Source organism: Musca domestica, unplaced genomic scaffold, assembly GCF_030504385.1.
Source record: "Musca domestica strain aabys unplaced genomic scaffold, Musca_domestica.polishedcontigs.V.1.1 24, whole genome shotgun sequence".
NCBI lineage: Eukaryota > Metazoa > Arthropoda > Insecta > Diptera > Muscidae > Musca > Musca domestica.
Genome location: NW_026712272.1, coordinates 6511014 through 6528304, shown reverse-complemented (window position 1 = coordinate 6528304; position 17291 = coordinate 6511014). Strand labels below are relative to the sequence as shown.

At 33.0% G+C, this 17291-nt stretch overlaps 1 protein-coding gene across 4 annotated transcripts in view; it reads left to right on the top strand.

The window, feature by feature from the left end:
- The window catches only part of LOC101890250 (5'-AMP-activated protein kinase subunit gamma-1), a 336316-nt gene that overhangs the window by 185358 nt on the left and 133667 nt on the right, over positions 1 to 17291 (top strand). For all 4 annotated transcript variants that reach the window (XM_059123246.1, XM_059123243.1, XM_059123245.1 and 1 more), the window contains one exon: positions 4238 to 4274. In XM_059123246.1, coding sequence (XP_058979229.1) covers positions 4238 to 4274 — 37 coding nt within the window. The remainder of the gene's footprint in view (positions 1 to 4237; positions 4275 to 17291) is intronic.

Below are 17291 nucleotides of genomic sequence, written 5' to 3'. Positions count from 1 at the left end.
TTTTTGTCTTTAACAGTTTCCTTCTAAAGTGAAGTATTACCGCAGATTTTGGCTTAGAATGAAAACATTTGAAATAAGCAGCAAAAAACGTAAACACATAATTTTCACTTGTAGTACATGAATTTCGAATCTAATTTTCTTAAAAAATATTGTACACAGGTTTATGGTTTATTTTGAGATCTAAAGTGAAATTTTGTGTAGATTATTTCTTCTTTTGGTATCTTTTGTCTAAAATGAAATTTTATGTTATTTGTAGAGTTCAACTCGAAAAAAATTCAGAGAAAAATTGATCAAAAGAATTTTGACATTTTTAGGTTTTTTTTTTATTTTTGAGGATAATATTTTTTTGATATGCAGCGGAAATAGAGATTTCTTTTCGTTGAGGACTTATAGTGAAATTTTATGAAGAATATGTTTGTCTTTAAAGTCTTCCTTCTAAAGTGAAGTATTACCGCAGATTTTGGCATAGAATGAAAACATCTTAAATAAGCAGTAAAAAAACTAAAACTCATAATTTTCACTTGCAGTGCATACATTTCGAATGTAATTTTATTTTGAGATTTATAGTGAAATTTTGTGTAGATTATTTCTTCTTTTGGTATCTTTTGTCTAAAATGAAATTTTATGTTACTTCTAGGCGACAACTCAAAAAAAGGCCAAGGAAAAAATTGTTAAGAAAATAATTTTTGCGTTTTTTGGGAACATTGATTGAAATATTTTCTGATATGCAGTGGAAATAGAGATTTCTTTTCTTTGGTGACTTCTATTGAAATTTGATGAAGAATATTTTTGTCTTTAACAGCTTCCTTCTAAGTATTACCGCAGATTTTGGCTTAGAACGAAAACATCTGAAATAAGCAGCAAAAAACGTAAACACACAATTTTCACTTGTAGTACATAAATTTCGAATGTAATTTTCTTAGAAACTATTGTACGTAGATTTATAGTTCATTCTGAGGTCAATAGTGAAAATTTGTGTAGATTATTTCTTCTTTTGGTATCTTTTGTCTAAAACGAAATTTTATTCTACTTTTAGGCGTCAACTCGAAAAAAGTCTGGGAAAATTTTTCAAAAGAATTTTAAGAAATTTTTAAAGTTTTTTTGGGACTTTTGAGGATAATATTTTTTTGATATGCGGTGGAAATAGAGATTTCTTTTCGTTGATGACTTATGGTGAAATTTGATGAAGAATATTTTTGTCTTTGAAGTCTTCCTTCTAAAGTGAAATATTAAGACAGACTTTGGCTTAGAATGAAAGTATCTGAAATAAGCAGCAAAAAACGTAAACACATAATTTTCACTTGTAGTACACGCATTTCGAATCTAATTTTCTTAGAAAATATTGTACCCAGGTTTATGGCTCATTTCGAGATCTATAGTGAAATTTTGTGTAGATTATTCCTTCTTTTGGTATCTTCTGTCTAAAATGAAATTTTATGTTACTTTTAGGCGACAACTCAAAAAAAAAGCCGAGGAAAAATTGTTAAGAAAAATTGGAAACAATTTTTGCGTTTTTTGGGAACATTGTTTCAAATATTTTTCAGATATGCAGTGGAAATTGAGATTTCTTTTCTTTGGTAACTTCTAGTGAAATTTGATAAGGAACATTTTTGTCTTTAACCGCTTGCTCCTAAAGTGAACTATTGAGACAGATTTTGGCTTGGAATGAAAACATCTTAATTTAGCAGTAAAAAATGTACACATAATTTTCATTGAAAGTACATAAATTTCGATAATTAATTTTCTTAATGCCAACTGTACCTAGACAAAGGGTTTATTCTGAAGTTTATACTGAAATGTTGTGTAGAATATTCATTCTATTAAGACCTTTTGCGTAAAACGAAATTTTATGTTACTTTTAGGCGTCAACTAGAAAGAAGTCTGAGAAAAAATTGATCATTAAAATTAGGAAATATTTTCGATTTTTTTTTTGGGAACATTGATGTATATATTTTCTTGGTATGCAGTGGAAAGAGAGATTTCTTTTCGTTGATGACTTTGAGGGAAATTTGATGAAGAATATTTATGTCTTTGACATAATCCATCGAAAACGATGTTTTGTAGGAGATTTTTGCTTAAACTCGCATAAATTGCGGCCTTAACCCTAAAATGTGTATTTCTAATTCTTTTGAATTCCTGATGTTTTAGTTTTAGTTTTTAGCGATATTTTCAAAAAAGTACCAAAAAGACCCATTTGTTGACTCGTTTGAGGGTTAAGATTGTCTAACAAAATATTCCTCGTATTGTTAGCTCTAATATTGCCAGAGACACTATATACCTAAAATCAAGCGATTCCAGGGAATCTTAAGTTGAAATTTTGCAAAAAATGTGGAAGAGGGGGGGACCCTCGCCCCCTATATTTAAGTTACTTTGCGTTGTAAATTTTCAAAACGTCAATACACGTGTCTTCTTTTTTTAGCTCTACTTTCAAAATATGCTGAATTTTCCCTTCCCCACAGCTGGTTATTTAAAAAAAAAAAAAAAATATATATATATATATATATATATATATATATATATATATATATATATATATATATATATATATATTTTTTTTTTTTTTTTTTTTTTTTTTTGAAAAAAATCATTTTTTTTTCTTTTAAATATATTTTTAAAAAATTTACATTTATTTTTGTGCACTTTTTAAAAAATATATATTTATATTTTTTAAAAAAATCAAATAAAAAATCTAATAAGGGTTATTTAAAAATATTTTTTTTTTTGAAAAAATCAATTTTTTTTCTTTTAAATATATTTTAAAAAAAATTACATTTATTTTTGGCACTTTTTAAAAATATGTATTTATATTTTTTAAAAAATCTAATAATGTTTATTTAAAAATATTTTTTTTTTTTTGAAAAAAAACATCATTTTTTTTTTCTTTTAAATATATTTTTTAAAAATTTCATTTATTTTTGGCACTTTTTAAAAAATATATATTTATATTTTTTAAAAAAATCAAATAAAAAATCTAAAAATGGTTATTAAAAAATATTTTTTTTTGAAAAAAAAATCAATTTTTTTTTCTTTTAAATATATTTTTAAAAAAAATTACATTTATTTTTGGCACTTTTAAAAAAATATATTTATATTTTTTAAAAAAATCAAATAAAAAATCTAATAATGGTTATTTAAAAATATATTTTTTTTTTGAAAAATTATTTTTTTTTTCTTTTAAATATATTTTTAAAAAATTTACATTTATTTTTGGCACTTTTTAAATAAAATATATTTATATTTAAAAAAAAATCAAATAAAAAGTCTAATAATGGTTATTTAAAAATATTTTTTTTTAAATCAATTTTTTTTCTTCTAAATATATTTTTAAAAAAATTACATTTATTTTCGGCACTTTTTAAAAAAATATATTTATATTTTTTAAAAAATTCTAATAAAAAATCTAAAAATGGTTATTTAAAAATATTTTTTTTTTTTTGTTTGAAAAAAATCAATTTTTTTTATCTTTTAAATATATTTTTAGAAAAAAATTACATTTATTTTTGGCATTTTAAAAAAAAATATATATTTATATTTTTTAAAAAAATCAAATAAAAATTCTAATAATGGTTATTTAAAAATATTTTTTTTTTTTTTTTGAAAAAAATCATTTTTTTTCTTTTAAATATATTTTTAAATATATTTAAAAAAAATATATTTATATTTTTTAAAAAATCTAAAAATGGTTATTTAAAAATATTTTTTTTTTTTGAAAAAAATCAATTTTTTTCTTTTAAATATATTTTTTAAAAAAAATACATTTATTTTCGGCACTTTTTTAAAAAATATAATTATATTTAAAAAAAAAATCTAATAAAAAATCTAATTATGGTTATTTAAAAACATTTTTTTTTGTTTGAAAAAAATCCATTTTTTTTCTTTTAAATATATTTTTAAAAAATTTACATTTATTTTTGGTACTTTTTAAAAAATATATTTATATTTTTTAAAAAAATGAAATAAAAAATCTAATAATGGTTATTTAAAAATATTTTTTTTTTTGGAAAAAAAATCCAGTTTTTTTCTTTTAAATATATTTTTAAAAAAATTACATTTATTTTTGGCACTTTTAAAAAAATATATATTTATATTTTTTACAAAAATCAAATAAAAAATTTAATAATTTATTATTGGCCCTTTTTAAAAAATATATATTTTTTAAGAAATCCAAGAAATGTTGTTAGTAATTTTTTATTAACATTTTCTCCCTTTCTCTCTCTCTCTCTTTCTATTTTTACAGCGTGTGGCGGCGCATCAACAGCAGTTGGCGGTACAAAGTGAGTTCAATTGTTTTCCTATTCAATATTTTTTCCGTTTTTTTTTATTTATTTCAGTATTTTTGTTTAATTATTTGTTTTGTTATCTATCGGAGTTGTTTTTTTTTGTGAATATGTGTCTATTTATTTAATAAGCAAAAGCAAGTACCAAATGTTAGCACAACAAACAACAACAACAACAATTGTTGTTGTTGTTTTAGTATTTTTTATTGTCATATTTATTTGTTTTATTTGAAATTTCAATTTTTTTATTTTTCAAAATACCTCTTCTAAACAACTACCAATTCAAATAAGCCTTGACATTGACAAGAAGAGAAGGGATTTTGCAAATACTCGACTCAAGTGGCGACTGTCAATATGGCAATCGAATAATATTGAAATATTGTATTGAAATACCTATTTCGGGGGGATACCGATATTTTATATAAAATTATGTCATGAGAAAAAAAATAAAAAAAATTATAAATATTAAAAAAAATATTTAAATATATTTTTAATATTTTTTCTTTAAAAAAAAAAAAAAATAAATAAAATAAATCCGAGAATAATTTCCCTTACATTGTATTTTTGCAAAAATAATAATAATAACAATTTCTTATTAATTATATCAACACGCAAAATCAGCCGCAATTTATGACCACAATAACAACAATCATTTCCAATGCAGTTTTCAAAACCGCAAACTACAATTTTTGCCAAGCAAACAGCCGGCAGCTGTCACCACAGATGGCGGCCTATCAAATCTTCTGCTCACAATTATTTTCAATACTCTTCCTATTCTGTTCCCCGCTGGCCCTGATTCCATTTCCATTTTTTTTAATTTTTATTTTATTTTAATTTTTTTTTGAATTTCAGTTCTAATATTTTTGTTTTTATTTTAATTTTTTTCTTTTTCTTTTATTATTTTTTGAGTTTTTTTTTTCATATTTTTTCTTAAATATATGGCCATTTGGCAAACCATAACCCCATCCATAAATTTTGCAAATGTTTGCTCTTCCTCTCCTTTTTTTGGGTTTTAGTGTTTTGTTGTTCCGTCTTCTATTGTCGGTCTGGCCGGTAGGCTGCCAGTGGTCGTTCAAAAACAGGATAAAGTAATGCGCAATAAGTTCTTCTTTGAAATGCATTTTAAATTATCAGCCGCAAAAAAATTGCAACGGGTGGTGGTGGTTGCTTCGTGATAAAACTGAATTTCAGGGGATATATTTATGTATTTCTAAACGATACATACATAAATACATATGGATGTTTTAAAATTTCATCGGAATGCACTGTACAAAAATCTGACAATAGGAGAGCTCAAGCTCTCCCATAGAGCTCACCTATAGACGAATAGGTGAGCTTCAGCTCACCTGTAGACGAATAGGTGAGCTTCAGCTCTCCTATAGACAATAAGAGACCTCAAGCTCTCCTATAGACAATTGGAGACCTCAAGCTCTCCTATAGACAATAGGAGACCTCAAGCTCTCCTATAGACAATAGGAGACCTCAAGCTCTCCTATAGACAATTGGAGACCTCAAGCTCGCCTATCGACAATAGGAGAGCTCTCAAGCTCGCCTATCGACAATAGGAGAGCTCTCAAGCTCTCCTATAGACAATAGGAGACCTCAAGCTCTCCTATAGACAATAGGAGACCTCAAGCTCGCCTATCGACAATAGGAGAGCTCTCAAGCTCTCCTATAGACAATAAGAGACCTCAAGCTCGCCTATCGACAATAGGAGAGCTCTCAAGCTCTCCTATAGACAATAGGAGACCTCAAGCTTGCCTATCGACAATAGGAGAGCTCTCAAGCTCTCCTATAGACAATAGGAGACCTCAAGCTCGCCTATCGACAATAGGAGAGCTCTCAAGCTCTCCTGTAGACAATAGGAGACCTCAAGCTCGCCTATCGACAATAGGAGAGCTCTCAAGCTCTCCTATAGTCAATAGGAGACCTCAAGCTCGCCTATCGACAATAGGAGACCTCAAGCTCGCCTATCGACAATAGGAGAGCTCTCAAGCTCTCCTATAGACAATAGGAGAGCTCTCAAGCTCTCCTATAGACAATAGGAGACCTCAAGCTCTCCTATAGAGTATAGGAGACCTCAAGCTCTCCTATAGAGTATAGGAGACCTCAAGCTCTCCTATAGAGTATTGGAGACCTCAAGCTCTCCTATAGAGTATAGGAGACCTCAAGCTCTCCTATAGAGTATAGGAGACCTCAAGCTCTCCTATAGAGTATAGGAGACCTCAAGCTCTCCTATAGAGTATAGGAGACCTCAAGCTCTCCTATAGAGTATAGGAGACCTCAAGCTCTCCTATAGAGTATAGGAGACCTCAAGCTTTCCTATAGAGTATAGGAGACCTCAAGCTCTCCTATAGAGTATAGGAGACCTCAAGCTCTCCTATAGAGTATAGGAGACCTCAAGCTCTCCTATAGAGTATAGGAGACCTCAAGCTCTCCTATAGAGTATAGGAGACATCAAGCTCTCCTATGGACTATAGAAGACCTCAAGTTTTCCTATGGACTATAGGAGACCTCAAGGCCTTCTGTAGAGAAAACCCCAAAGTCTCCTATAGAGGAGACCTCAAAGTCTCCTATAGAGGAGACCTCAAGGTCTCCTATAGAGGAGACCTCAAAGTCTCCTATAGAGGAGACCTCAAAGTCTTCTATAGAGGAGACCCCAAAGTCTCCTATAGAGGAGACCTCAAGCTCTACTATAGAGGAGACCTCAAGCTCTACTATAGAACACAGGAAACCTCAAAGTCTGTTATAGAGGAGACCTCAAAGTCTCCTATAGAGGAGATCTCAAAGTCTCCTATAGAGGAGACCTTAAAGTCTCCCATAGAGGAGACCTTAAAGTCTCCCGTTAAAGGAACCTCACAGTCTTCCATAGAGAAGGCCTCAAAGTCTACGCTATAGGAAATCTAGATCTGATTTCCCATAACCCAAGGAACGCTTTGACCTTTTTTAATCTAAAAATATGTCCATAATTTCTGTTTTTTTTCTCTCTGTGTAATGTTAATCTCCTCCCCTGAAGTTATTACTTCTATCCGACACCTCAACTCCAGAACTTATGTTGTTACACACCACACCACGTCACACCAACACCAACTAACCTTGTGTTGACCTTGAATTAAAGCGAAAATATATTGCGCATTGAGAAAATATATAACAAACACAACATTAACAACATGTTCTCTCTGTGTGCCTCTCTCTCTCTCTGTCGCCTCTCGTAGTAATGCAACAAAACAAACAACATCAACAACAATGAAATGCATTGTTCTGCTGTTGAGAATGTGGGGCGTGTTGTGTGCGACTGAGTTGTTGCTGTGGTGGTGGTGGTGGTGGTGGTGGTGACGAGTTCGAGTGATGGTGATTTGACGGATGGTGGAGTGGTTGAATGGAAAACATGCCGGCTTTGTTGAGTCGTTCCCATTGTGTTGTGCTGTTATTCGGCGTCTCGTGTTTATGGTAATGTTGTTGATATTGCTGTTGTTGTTCTCATTTGTGTTTGAGCGGAGGGAGTTCTTGGAGAACGAAAATATTGCGTTGCGAATTTTGGTTTGTTTACATTTTTTTGCAAATAGCTACTTTTTCCGCTATTCTTTTGTCTCAGTGATTTTTTTGTTGGTTCTTCGTCATTACATTTGTTTGGTTAAGGGAATATATTTGGCTTCACCATTGCTTTTTTGGCGATTCAAAACATTAAAAAATTGTTGGAATCTTCAAAAAAAAAAAAAAAATAAATAAATAAATAAAATAAATAAATAAATAAATAAAAAATTCGAATAATTCTCGTCTTTGGGAGAGCTTAAAAAATATTTTAAAAACCAACTTCTTTGGTGGAATTTGAAAAACAAAAATATTCTTTTAAAAGTCCTCTTCTATGATGTGCCATAAATATTTTAAAAATCCGAAATAAATCTATTTGCTGGCGCTTAAAAATATTTTTTTTTATAAAATGGAGCTGAAACCAAATATTTTATTTTTAAAATACATGTATGATGGTCTCAAGAGACATATACATATATTTTTAAATCCCGGTCTATGACGGGTCTTTGAGAACATAATTAACAAGATAAATAGTATCAGTCGGTCTTGCCGGCAGATGTAAAGCCTCATCCAATGTTCGATTATTTAAATATATTTTGACTTATGTTATGATTATTCAAATTGTTGACCCTCTATGGAGTAGGTTCCAAAGTAATGGGCCAATATTATACTTTTCGTATTGGACCTAAATATATATGACATAAATATTTTGACTTGCCAGGTTTGGACTATATCGACTACTTCACTTCACTTTTTATGAAATATATGATAATATTTAGGAAATGTTGTAAAGAATTGCTGAATTGTTCCGCAAGTTATGACAGATAAAAGCATTGAAAATTATCAACCTTTGTGGGTGAGGTACCAGAAGAATTTGACCGATATATCCTATCTTCACACCAGACCTTGGATTAATAAAAATATTATGATGTGTGTAATTTGAAGAGAACCGGGTGCTTATTTTGGATTTTATAATCGTTTTGGTTATTCCAAACTTTGACCCTTTGTGGGGGAGGTACCACAAGGAATGGTCCAATCTCTACCATCTTTATAACAGATCTTGTGTTGATGGAAATATTGAGATGTAGCAAGTCTGAATGAAATCGGATATTAATTTCGCGTTTTATGACCTTCATGGATATTCAAAATTTTGATCCTTTTGTGGAAGCGGTACCAGAAGGAGTTGACCGATATGTCCCATCTTCGCACCAGACCTTGGATTAATAAAAATATTATGATGTGTGTAATTTGAAGAGAACCGAGTGCTTATTTTGGATTTTATAATCGTTTTGGTTATTCCAAAATTTGACCCGTTGTGGGGGAGGTACCAGAAGAAATGGTCCGATCTCTACCATCTTTATAACGGATCTTGTGTTGATAGAAATGTTGAGATGTGCCAAGTCTGTATGGAATCGGATGTTAAATTCGCGTTTAATGAGCCTCATGGATATTCAAAATTTTGACCCTTTTGTGGGAGAGGTACCAGAAGAAGTGGAGAGATATATCCTATCTTCACACCAGACCTTGGATTAATCAAAATATTATGATGTGTGTAATTTGAAGAGAACCTGATGCTTATTTTGGATTTTATAATCGTTTTGGTTATTCACAGCGTTGACCCTTTGTGGGGGAGGTACCAGAAGAAATGGTCCGATCTCTACCATCTTTATAACAGGTTTTGTGTTGAAGGAAATATTGAGATGTATCAAGTCTAAATGAAATCGGATATTAATTTTGCCTTTTATGAGCTTCATGGATATTCAAAATTTTGACCTCTATGTGGGGGAGGTACCAGAAGGAGTTGAGCATTATATCCCATCTTCACACCAGACCTTGGGTTAATAAAAGTATTAGAATGTGTGTTATTTGAGGAAGATCGGACTCTTCCATCACATTTTATAAGAGCTATAATTATTCAAAATTTTGAACTTTTTTGGGGGAGGTACTTGAAGGGGTGCACCGATATTGTCCATTTTCGCAACTGACCTAGAACTTATGCAAATTTTATGATGTGCTAAGTTGAAGAACAAGTGGATTATCCTTTCTCTTTTTTTTTCTGGAAAATGTAGACCTTTTGTTGGTGAGGATCCGGAAGGAGTGGACCGATGATGGGCAAATATTCGAACTCGATCTAAGGTCGATAATAATATTACGATGTAGCATGTTTTAGTTATTGTGCGCACCAGCCAGGCAGACGGATATCGGATATCGCTAGATCGACTCCAAATGTCCTGAAAACGATTTGGTCCAAAGAGGCCTAAGATATAAACTGGTTATCTAGATGAGGCACGTTTTGGCAGTATCTAATGTTATATACCATCTCTAGCCACATGTCTGAGGGGTTTAAAAAACGGGATTACCATGGAGCTCAAATAATTCTCTTTAAAAATGCAAGTCTCTGATGGTTGTTGGAATTTATTGAGGTCCATCGTAAACCATATTTTTAGTCCACGTCTCTGCTAGATTTTGAAAAAAAATATTTATTATTTTTTTTTTTAATTCAGGTGTTTAGTTGTCTTGGAAAAAAGTATCCATTAAATAATTGGATGGAAGAGGACCTTGAAAATATTTTTTTTTAAAATACTCACCTATGGAGGGCCTTATGAAAAATATTCAAAAAATCTACGGTTGGTCTTGAAAAATAGCTTTTTAAAAAATCCACGTTTATGATGCCCCCATAAAAATATTATTTTTATTACAAAATCCTCGTTTGAGATTGAAAAAAAATTATTTTTTTTTAAATCGAAGTCTATGGTGGAGCTTTAAATTTTTTTTCCAAACAATCTACGTCTTTGGTGGTTCTGGAAACAATTTCAAACATTTGCGTCTCGTGTGGAGCTTATTTTTTTTCTTTTTTTTTTTTTTGGAAATGGAAATTCCTCCACATTTGAGAAACTTCTGTCACATTCCAGCCCAAATAGAGATTCGTCTCTATTGGCAAACAAACAAAAAAAAAATCATTTACTTTTGCCTTTATTTACTAAAAGGATAACCCAAACACACTTACTACGTATACGCACACACAGTAACGCAGCTATTGACCCCATTCTCTGGATTTTTATGTCTGCCGAGCCAGAGTTTCCAAAATATGCCGCCTGCCACAAGACGCAATGGCACGCAATGTGGACATGAAACGACAGAGTGTGACATAATCCAGGCATGTGTGTCCTTTTATCCGCCCCCCATTTGGGGAGCGTATTTTTAGCTTAAATTGTTACTTCCGAACCATTAAACCTTCACACGATGGCCCCCGAACTGCTAATTAACAGTCCCTGGTTACACCAAGTATACCTACCAATCCTAAATAAATAATTTAGTTTTGTCAAAACCGAAACTTTTCATGGGGCTGTCTTTCTCTAGTCAAGCAAAAGGTTGGCTTCCCCCATGCTTCCTCTTCTTCTTCTTTTTCTTGTTTTTGTTATTATTGTAATTGTTCTTCTATTTTATTCTAGGGCAGCACATGGAGTACGTGCCCACAAGAACGTATTTACTTGGCAAAGTCTCGTGAACAAAGGCGTTAACGTATACGGCGACGTTGGCGTTGGCGTTGACGTCAACGCTGCCACCGCCCCTTTAGTCATCCCCAACAACATCATCATTGTTGTCGGTTTTCTATGTACATAAACAACCCATGCTCACGAATGGCCACTATCTTCCTCTCTCTCTCTCTCTCTCTCACGATTTGCATTTTTTTTTCCTATTTTGCCAGCACTTGGAGAGTAGATGCCTGAGAGAGAAATGCAGAGAAAGGAGAGATGTTGTAACACCCACCCTTTTCCCAAGAAAAAAAAAACTGTTGTTTACTACTCATACTCTGCGTGGCGCAAAAATTGTGTATCATTTTTGGCGCCTCCTCTCCCTGCTTTCATTCAACAAAGTCTAGACGGGGAATTTCTCTCTCCATTCCACGGCTACTCATTGAGTAGATAGTTCTCCTCCCCCAATAACTATGAATGGGAAAAATACTTTCACTTTCTGTTATAGTATTTTTTTGCCCCCCCCTGGGCTTTATATGGCTCTCATATGCCACAGCTGGGAGAGGTCTTAAGAAGGTATTTTACTAAGACGGCGTATATCAATTACAGGTTTGTAGAAGACCCTTAATTGATTTCCATAAAAAAGTAGGGCCCCAAGAAGGTTTGCTACTCAGAATACCCCTAGGTCTTCTCTTCTCAATGGAAGACTTTTGGATGGTCTTCTAAAATAAGAAGATTTTAAAAATGATTTCTATACAGATGACCTGAGGGTGGTCTTCTATCAACTGAAGACCTCTGGGAGGTCTTTTAATAAAATAAAAAAAAAATGATGGCCTTCTGTAAAAGAAGACCCAGAGAAGAGGGAAAATCTGCCATCAATAGGATCCTTTGGTTAGTCTTTAAGAAATAGAAAATCTTGAGGGTGCCTCTTTCTGAGAGGGCCACAAAAAGATGTTCTCAAAAGACCACTGAGTGGGTTTCTATCATTTGAAGACCATGGATTTTCTTCAATAAAAAAAAAAAAAAAAAAAAGACCTTTTATCGACCTCTTGAAAATTCTGATATCTGGCGGGCCATTAAAAAATTTTAAACAAATAAAACTCAGGTTAATTTTTTAAAATATCCTCATCTGCAATAAAGTCACACTCCATAATTTTTACATTTTTTTTTTTTTAATTTTATTTGAATTAAAGCAAAAATGTCGGAAATAGCATCAAATTATAGAATAACTTTAGATTTGATCGATTTGGTCACCTTTGGCACGAATTATGGCCTTCATGAACCGGCCAATGAAACCGTCACACGCTGCCCGAATGTTGCTCTGCGGTAATTTGGCCCATTCCCCGCGAAGCGCTTGCTTGAGGTGATCGACACTTTGGTATTTTTTTTAGTGCCAACCTTGCTTTCTAAAAATTCTCCAGACACAATAGTCCAACGGATTGGTATCCGCAGATTTTTTGGTGGCCATTGTGGGCTGGCAATGAAGCGAGGAACCTCATTCTGTAACCATTCCTGGGGTGGCGCGTGCTGAGTGCAATGGTGCTGAGTCCTGTTGGAATGTCCAAGTTGAGCGGCTAAAATGTTTGCGTGCCCAAGGCTTTAATACAGCCTCCAGAATATTTTCGCGATATTATTCGGCATTTATTCTGATGCCACGGTCGATTAATAGGAGCGGAGAGCGACCATCGGCTGTTATGGCGGCCCACACCCACATCACCATGGCCGGCGCTTGAGTTCTGGTGGCCAACCGAAGGTGTCCATTTTCAGCTGACCTCTTTGGCAAGAACGACACGATCATTTTGTTTGTTTACAAACTGCTGGACAACTGTGGCGACTGTTTTCTCATCGGAGAAAACCAAATTCGGCAGTTCTCCACTTTCGGCCAAGCGAAGCAACTCTTTAGCTCTTTTGAGTCTATTTCTTTTCTGTTGCGGTGTAAATTCTGGCACTTCTTGGAATTTCAATGGCTTTAGCCCGAACTCATTTTTCAATATTTGCCGAATGGAATATTGCGATATGTTTAGCTCACGAGCCATTTTTCGGCCACTGTGACGCGGGTTTCGATCAAGTCGCGTTTCTTTACTTTTCGAACCATTTCTGCTGATTTTGCTGTTTTCTTTCGTCCACTTCCTTGACGTGGGGCTACGCTGCCCCCCAGGATCACTGTAACGAGCGATGGTACGAGACACAAAAGATTTTTTTCACATTTAAATGCTGGAGTGCTCTGACGATAGCCACTTGTGGTTCTCCAGCCAAATATAAAGAAATCACACTATCACCCTTGAATTCCATTCCGAATACCTTTCTTTTCTGGAAAATTCTCACCAAAATGCTTTTGTACGCTTGTAAACAACATAATGAGCTGTCACTGGAATAATTTTAACAGCTATCGGACGAGGGGCTTCGAAATGACAGCAGTCTGAAATTGGATGCAGTTTTTTCATCTCTCCCTGTTTTTATATATTTTTTAATATCCCATAGACCAGGGACTGGATTCTCGTTCTACGAAAACATGAAATCAATAATATTTTCTTTAACAAATTTTGTCATTCCACATTTTCATAGAATTAGGAGGTGGCTACTTTAGAAAATATTTTTCAATCATCAGCAGAGACTTGGATTTTTTTAAATATTTTTTTTCGATGTGGAATTTTATACCCTACACCACATTGTGGTCAGGGTATTATGTCTTTGTGCATTTGTTTGTAACAGGCAGAAGGAAACGAGATAGACCCATAGTTCCTTTTGATGATCTGCATAGAATCACATTCTGAGTCGATTTATGCATGTCCGTTCGTCCGTCTGTCCATGTATTTTTGTAAACAAAGTACAGGTCGCATTTATTGCCCGATCCAGATGAAATTTTGCACAGATCATTTGTTTGGCCTAAGGACGAACCCTATTAAAATTGGAAATAATCGGTCAAAATTTAGATACAGCTCCCATATATATCTTCGTTCGATTTGCCTTTTATTGTGCACCAAATGTGTAATATCAGCCCGAATTGTGTGGAATTTTGCATATATACCCAAATTAGGCCTGAAAATATGTATGCCAAATTTGATCGAAATCGGTTCAGATATTGCTATAGCTCCCACATATATTTTTCATCCGATTTGTTATTTTTGTCCTCCACAGCCGTAATATGCACTCTGTAACAACGATATTCATGGAAATATATAAAATACAGCTAAGAAATATCTTTGCCAAATTTTATCGCGACCGGTTCAGATTTGAATATAGCTCCCATATATAACTTCGTCCGATTTACCTCTTATTTTGCACCAAACGTCTAATATCTGTCCAAATGGGATGAAATTTGGCACTTACGACCGAATTGAGTCTAGAAGCTAGTATGTCAAATTTGGTGAAGATCGGTTCAGATATAGCTATAGCTCCCACATATATATTATTTATCCGATTTGTTATATTTGTTACCCACAGCCGTAATATGCAGTCCGTAACAACGATATTCAGGGAAATATATCAAATACGGCTCAGAAATATCTTTGCCAAATTTTATCGAGATCGGTTCAGATTTGGATATAGCTCCCATATATATCTTTATCTGATTTCAAATTAATTGTGCACCAAATGGGCAATATAAGTCCGAATTCAGAAGATACAAATGCTTCGCCATATTTAGTCCTTTGAATTTTAAATTATAATTATAATCATAGGGTGTATGATTGAATTCTCCCATAAAAACTTTTAATTGTTATGCGGAGCTCTACTAAATTAGCAAAGTGGTGTAGGGTATCATAAAGTCGGCCCCGTCCGACTTTAAGACTTTCTTTACTGTTTTTTTAATTTTTTTTTTCAAGATCCGTGGATTTGAAAAAAAAATATATTTATTTACAACTTCCCCATAGACCATTCACCGGATTTTCGTTCTATGAAACCCCAAAATGAAAATTTGAGATTTTCTTTATAAAATTATTCATTTGAAATTTCTTTCATTTCACATTTTCATAGAACAAGAATTGAGACCCAATATTTTTTTAAAGACTTTTTTTTTTGCACTGCTATATAAAAACTTCGTTCCATTTTTCATTGCTTCACATAGGTGAAACATTGTTTCTAAATTTTTTTGTTATTATTGTTTATTTTGTTTTTTTTTTTCTCATTTCACCCTCACCCCACTTAAAACGCAATTAAAAATATTATTTATCGGCGGAAGGTGGTTAAAATCATTTAGTTGAAAAAAAAAAACAACAATGAAAATAAACAAAACCGCTAAAATGAAAAACAATAACAACGACAACAACAACAACAGCAACAGCAAGTACCTACAAAACAAAACATTTTGCGAAAAGCACGATTCTGATGTTATGAAAAATACCACAAACTACTTTTGTGTTGTAGTAACCGAATGGAATTGTAGAATGAAATGAAAAAAAAATACAAAATAAAATTGTTTCGATTTTGTTTTGATTTGATTTTCGAAAACAATTTTTTGCTGATGTGATGTTTTTGATATTCCACTAGGAAACCAATTTTTTTCGATGTAACCTAAGATGAGATTTCAATTTTTTTTAATTAACAAGTAAAAAAAAACACAGTTCGGCCGGGCCAAACTTTTAATACCCTCCACCTTAGGGTAAAGGAAACATTAGAAGAAATGTGTCGCAAACCATCAAAATACCGAATATCGGGAGGTACCTTTATATGGGGGCTATACCAAATCATGGACCTACACATGCAAGGTTCCGCCAACGGAGCTAGAACCCATTATGACCTACAACTACCAAATTTTCAGAGAAATTCGTGAAAAAATGTAGCATAAATCATCAAAATACCAAATATCGGGAGGTACCATTATATGGGGGCTATACCAAATCATGTACCCATACATGCAATGTTTCGCCACCGGAGCTGGAACCCATTATGATAAACAAATACCAATTTTTAGACAAATCCGTTAAAAAAATGTGGCAAAAATAATCAAAATATCGAATATCGGGAGGTACCGTTATATGGGGACTATACCAAAACGTGAACCTATACATACAATGTTTCGCCACACGAACTAGGACCCATTATGACTCACAAATACCAATTTTTAGACAAATCCGTTAAAAAATGTGGCAAAAAAAAACTAAAATACCGAATATCGGGAGGTACTGTTATATGGGGGCTATACCAAATCATGGACTCATACACGCAATGTTTTGCCACCGGAGCTAGAACCCATTATGACCAACAAATACCAATTTTTAGACAAATACGTGAAAAAATGTGGCAAAAAAAACTAAAATACCGAATATCGAGAGGTACCAGTATATGGGGGCTATACTACAACGTGGACCTATACATGCAATGTTTTGCCACACGCTCAGGGACCCGTTATGACCTAAAAATACTAATTTCCAGACAAATCCGTGAAAAAATGTGGCAAAAATTATCAAAATATCGAATATCGGGAGGTACCGTTATATGGGGGCTATACCAAAACGTGGACCTATACATGCAATGTTTTGCCACACGTACAGGCACCCGTTATGACTCACAAATACCAATTTTTAGACAAATCAGTGAAAAAATGTGGCATAAATCATCAAAATACCGAATATCGGGAGGTACCGTTATATGGGGACTATACCAGAACGTGGACCGATATATCTTATTTTCAATACCAACCATCCTAGACACAATACCAATTGCTCTGCTAAATTTTGGCGCTCTACGTCAAATAATTTGGGCTGTATCGTGATTTCAACAGACAGACAGACGGACGGACAGACAGACGGACATCGACTAAAATCGACTTAGAAATTTATGCTGATTATGAATATATATACTTTATGGGGTCTACGACGAATATTTAAGGATGTTACAAACGGAATGACAAAGTTAATATACCCTCCTTTCCAAGGTGGAGGGTATAACAATTTAAAATCCAAATTTTAGAGAACTCTAGAAATGGATGCGAAATGAGCCTTTCCCTCTCCTTTTTTTTTTGACAGTGGTACCCATTTCTGCATTCGTTTACAAGGCATACCTAATG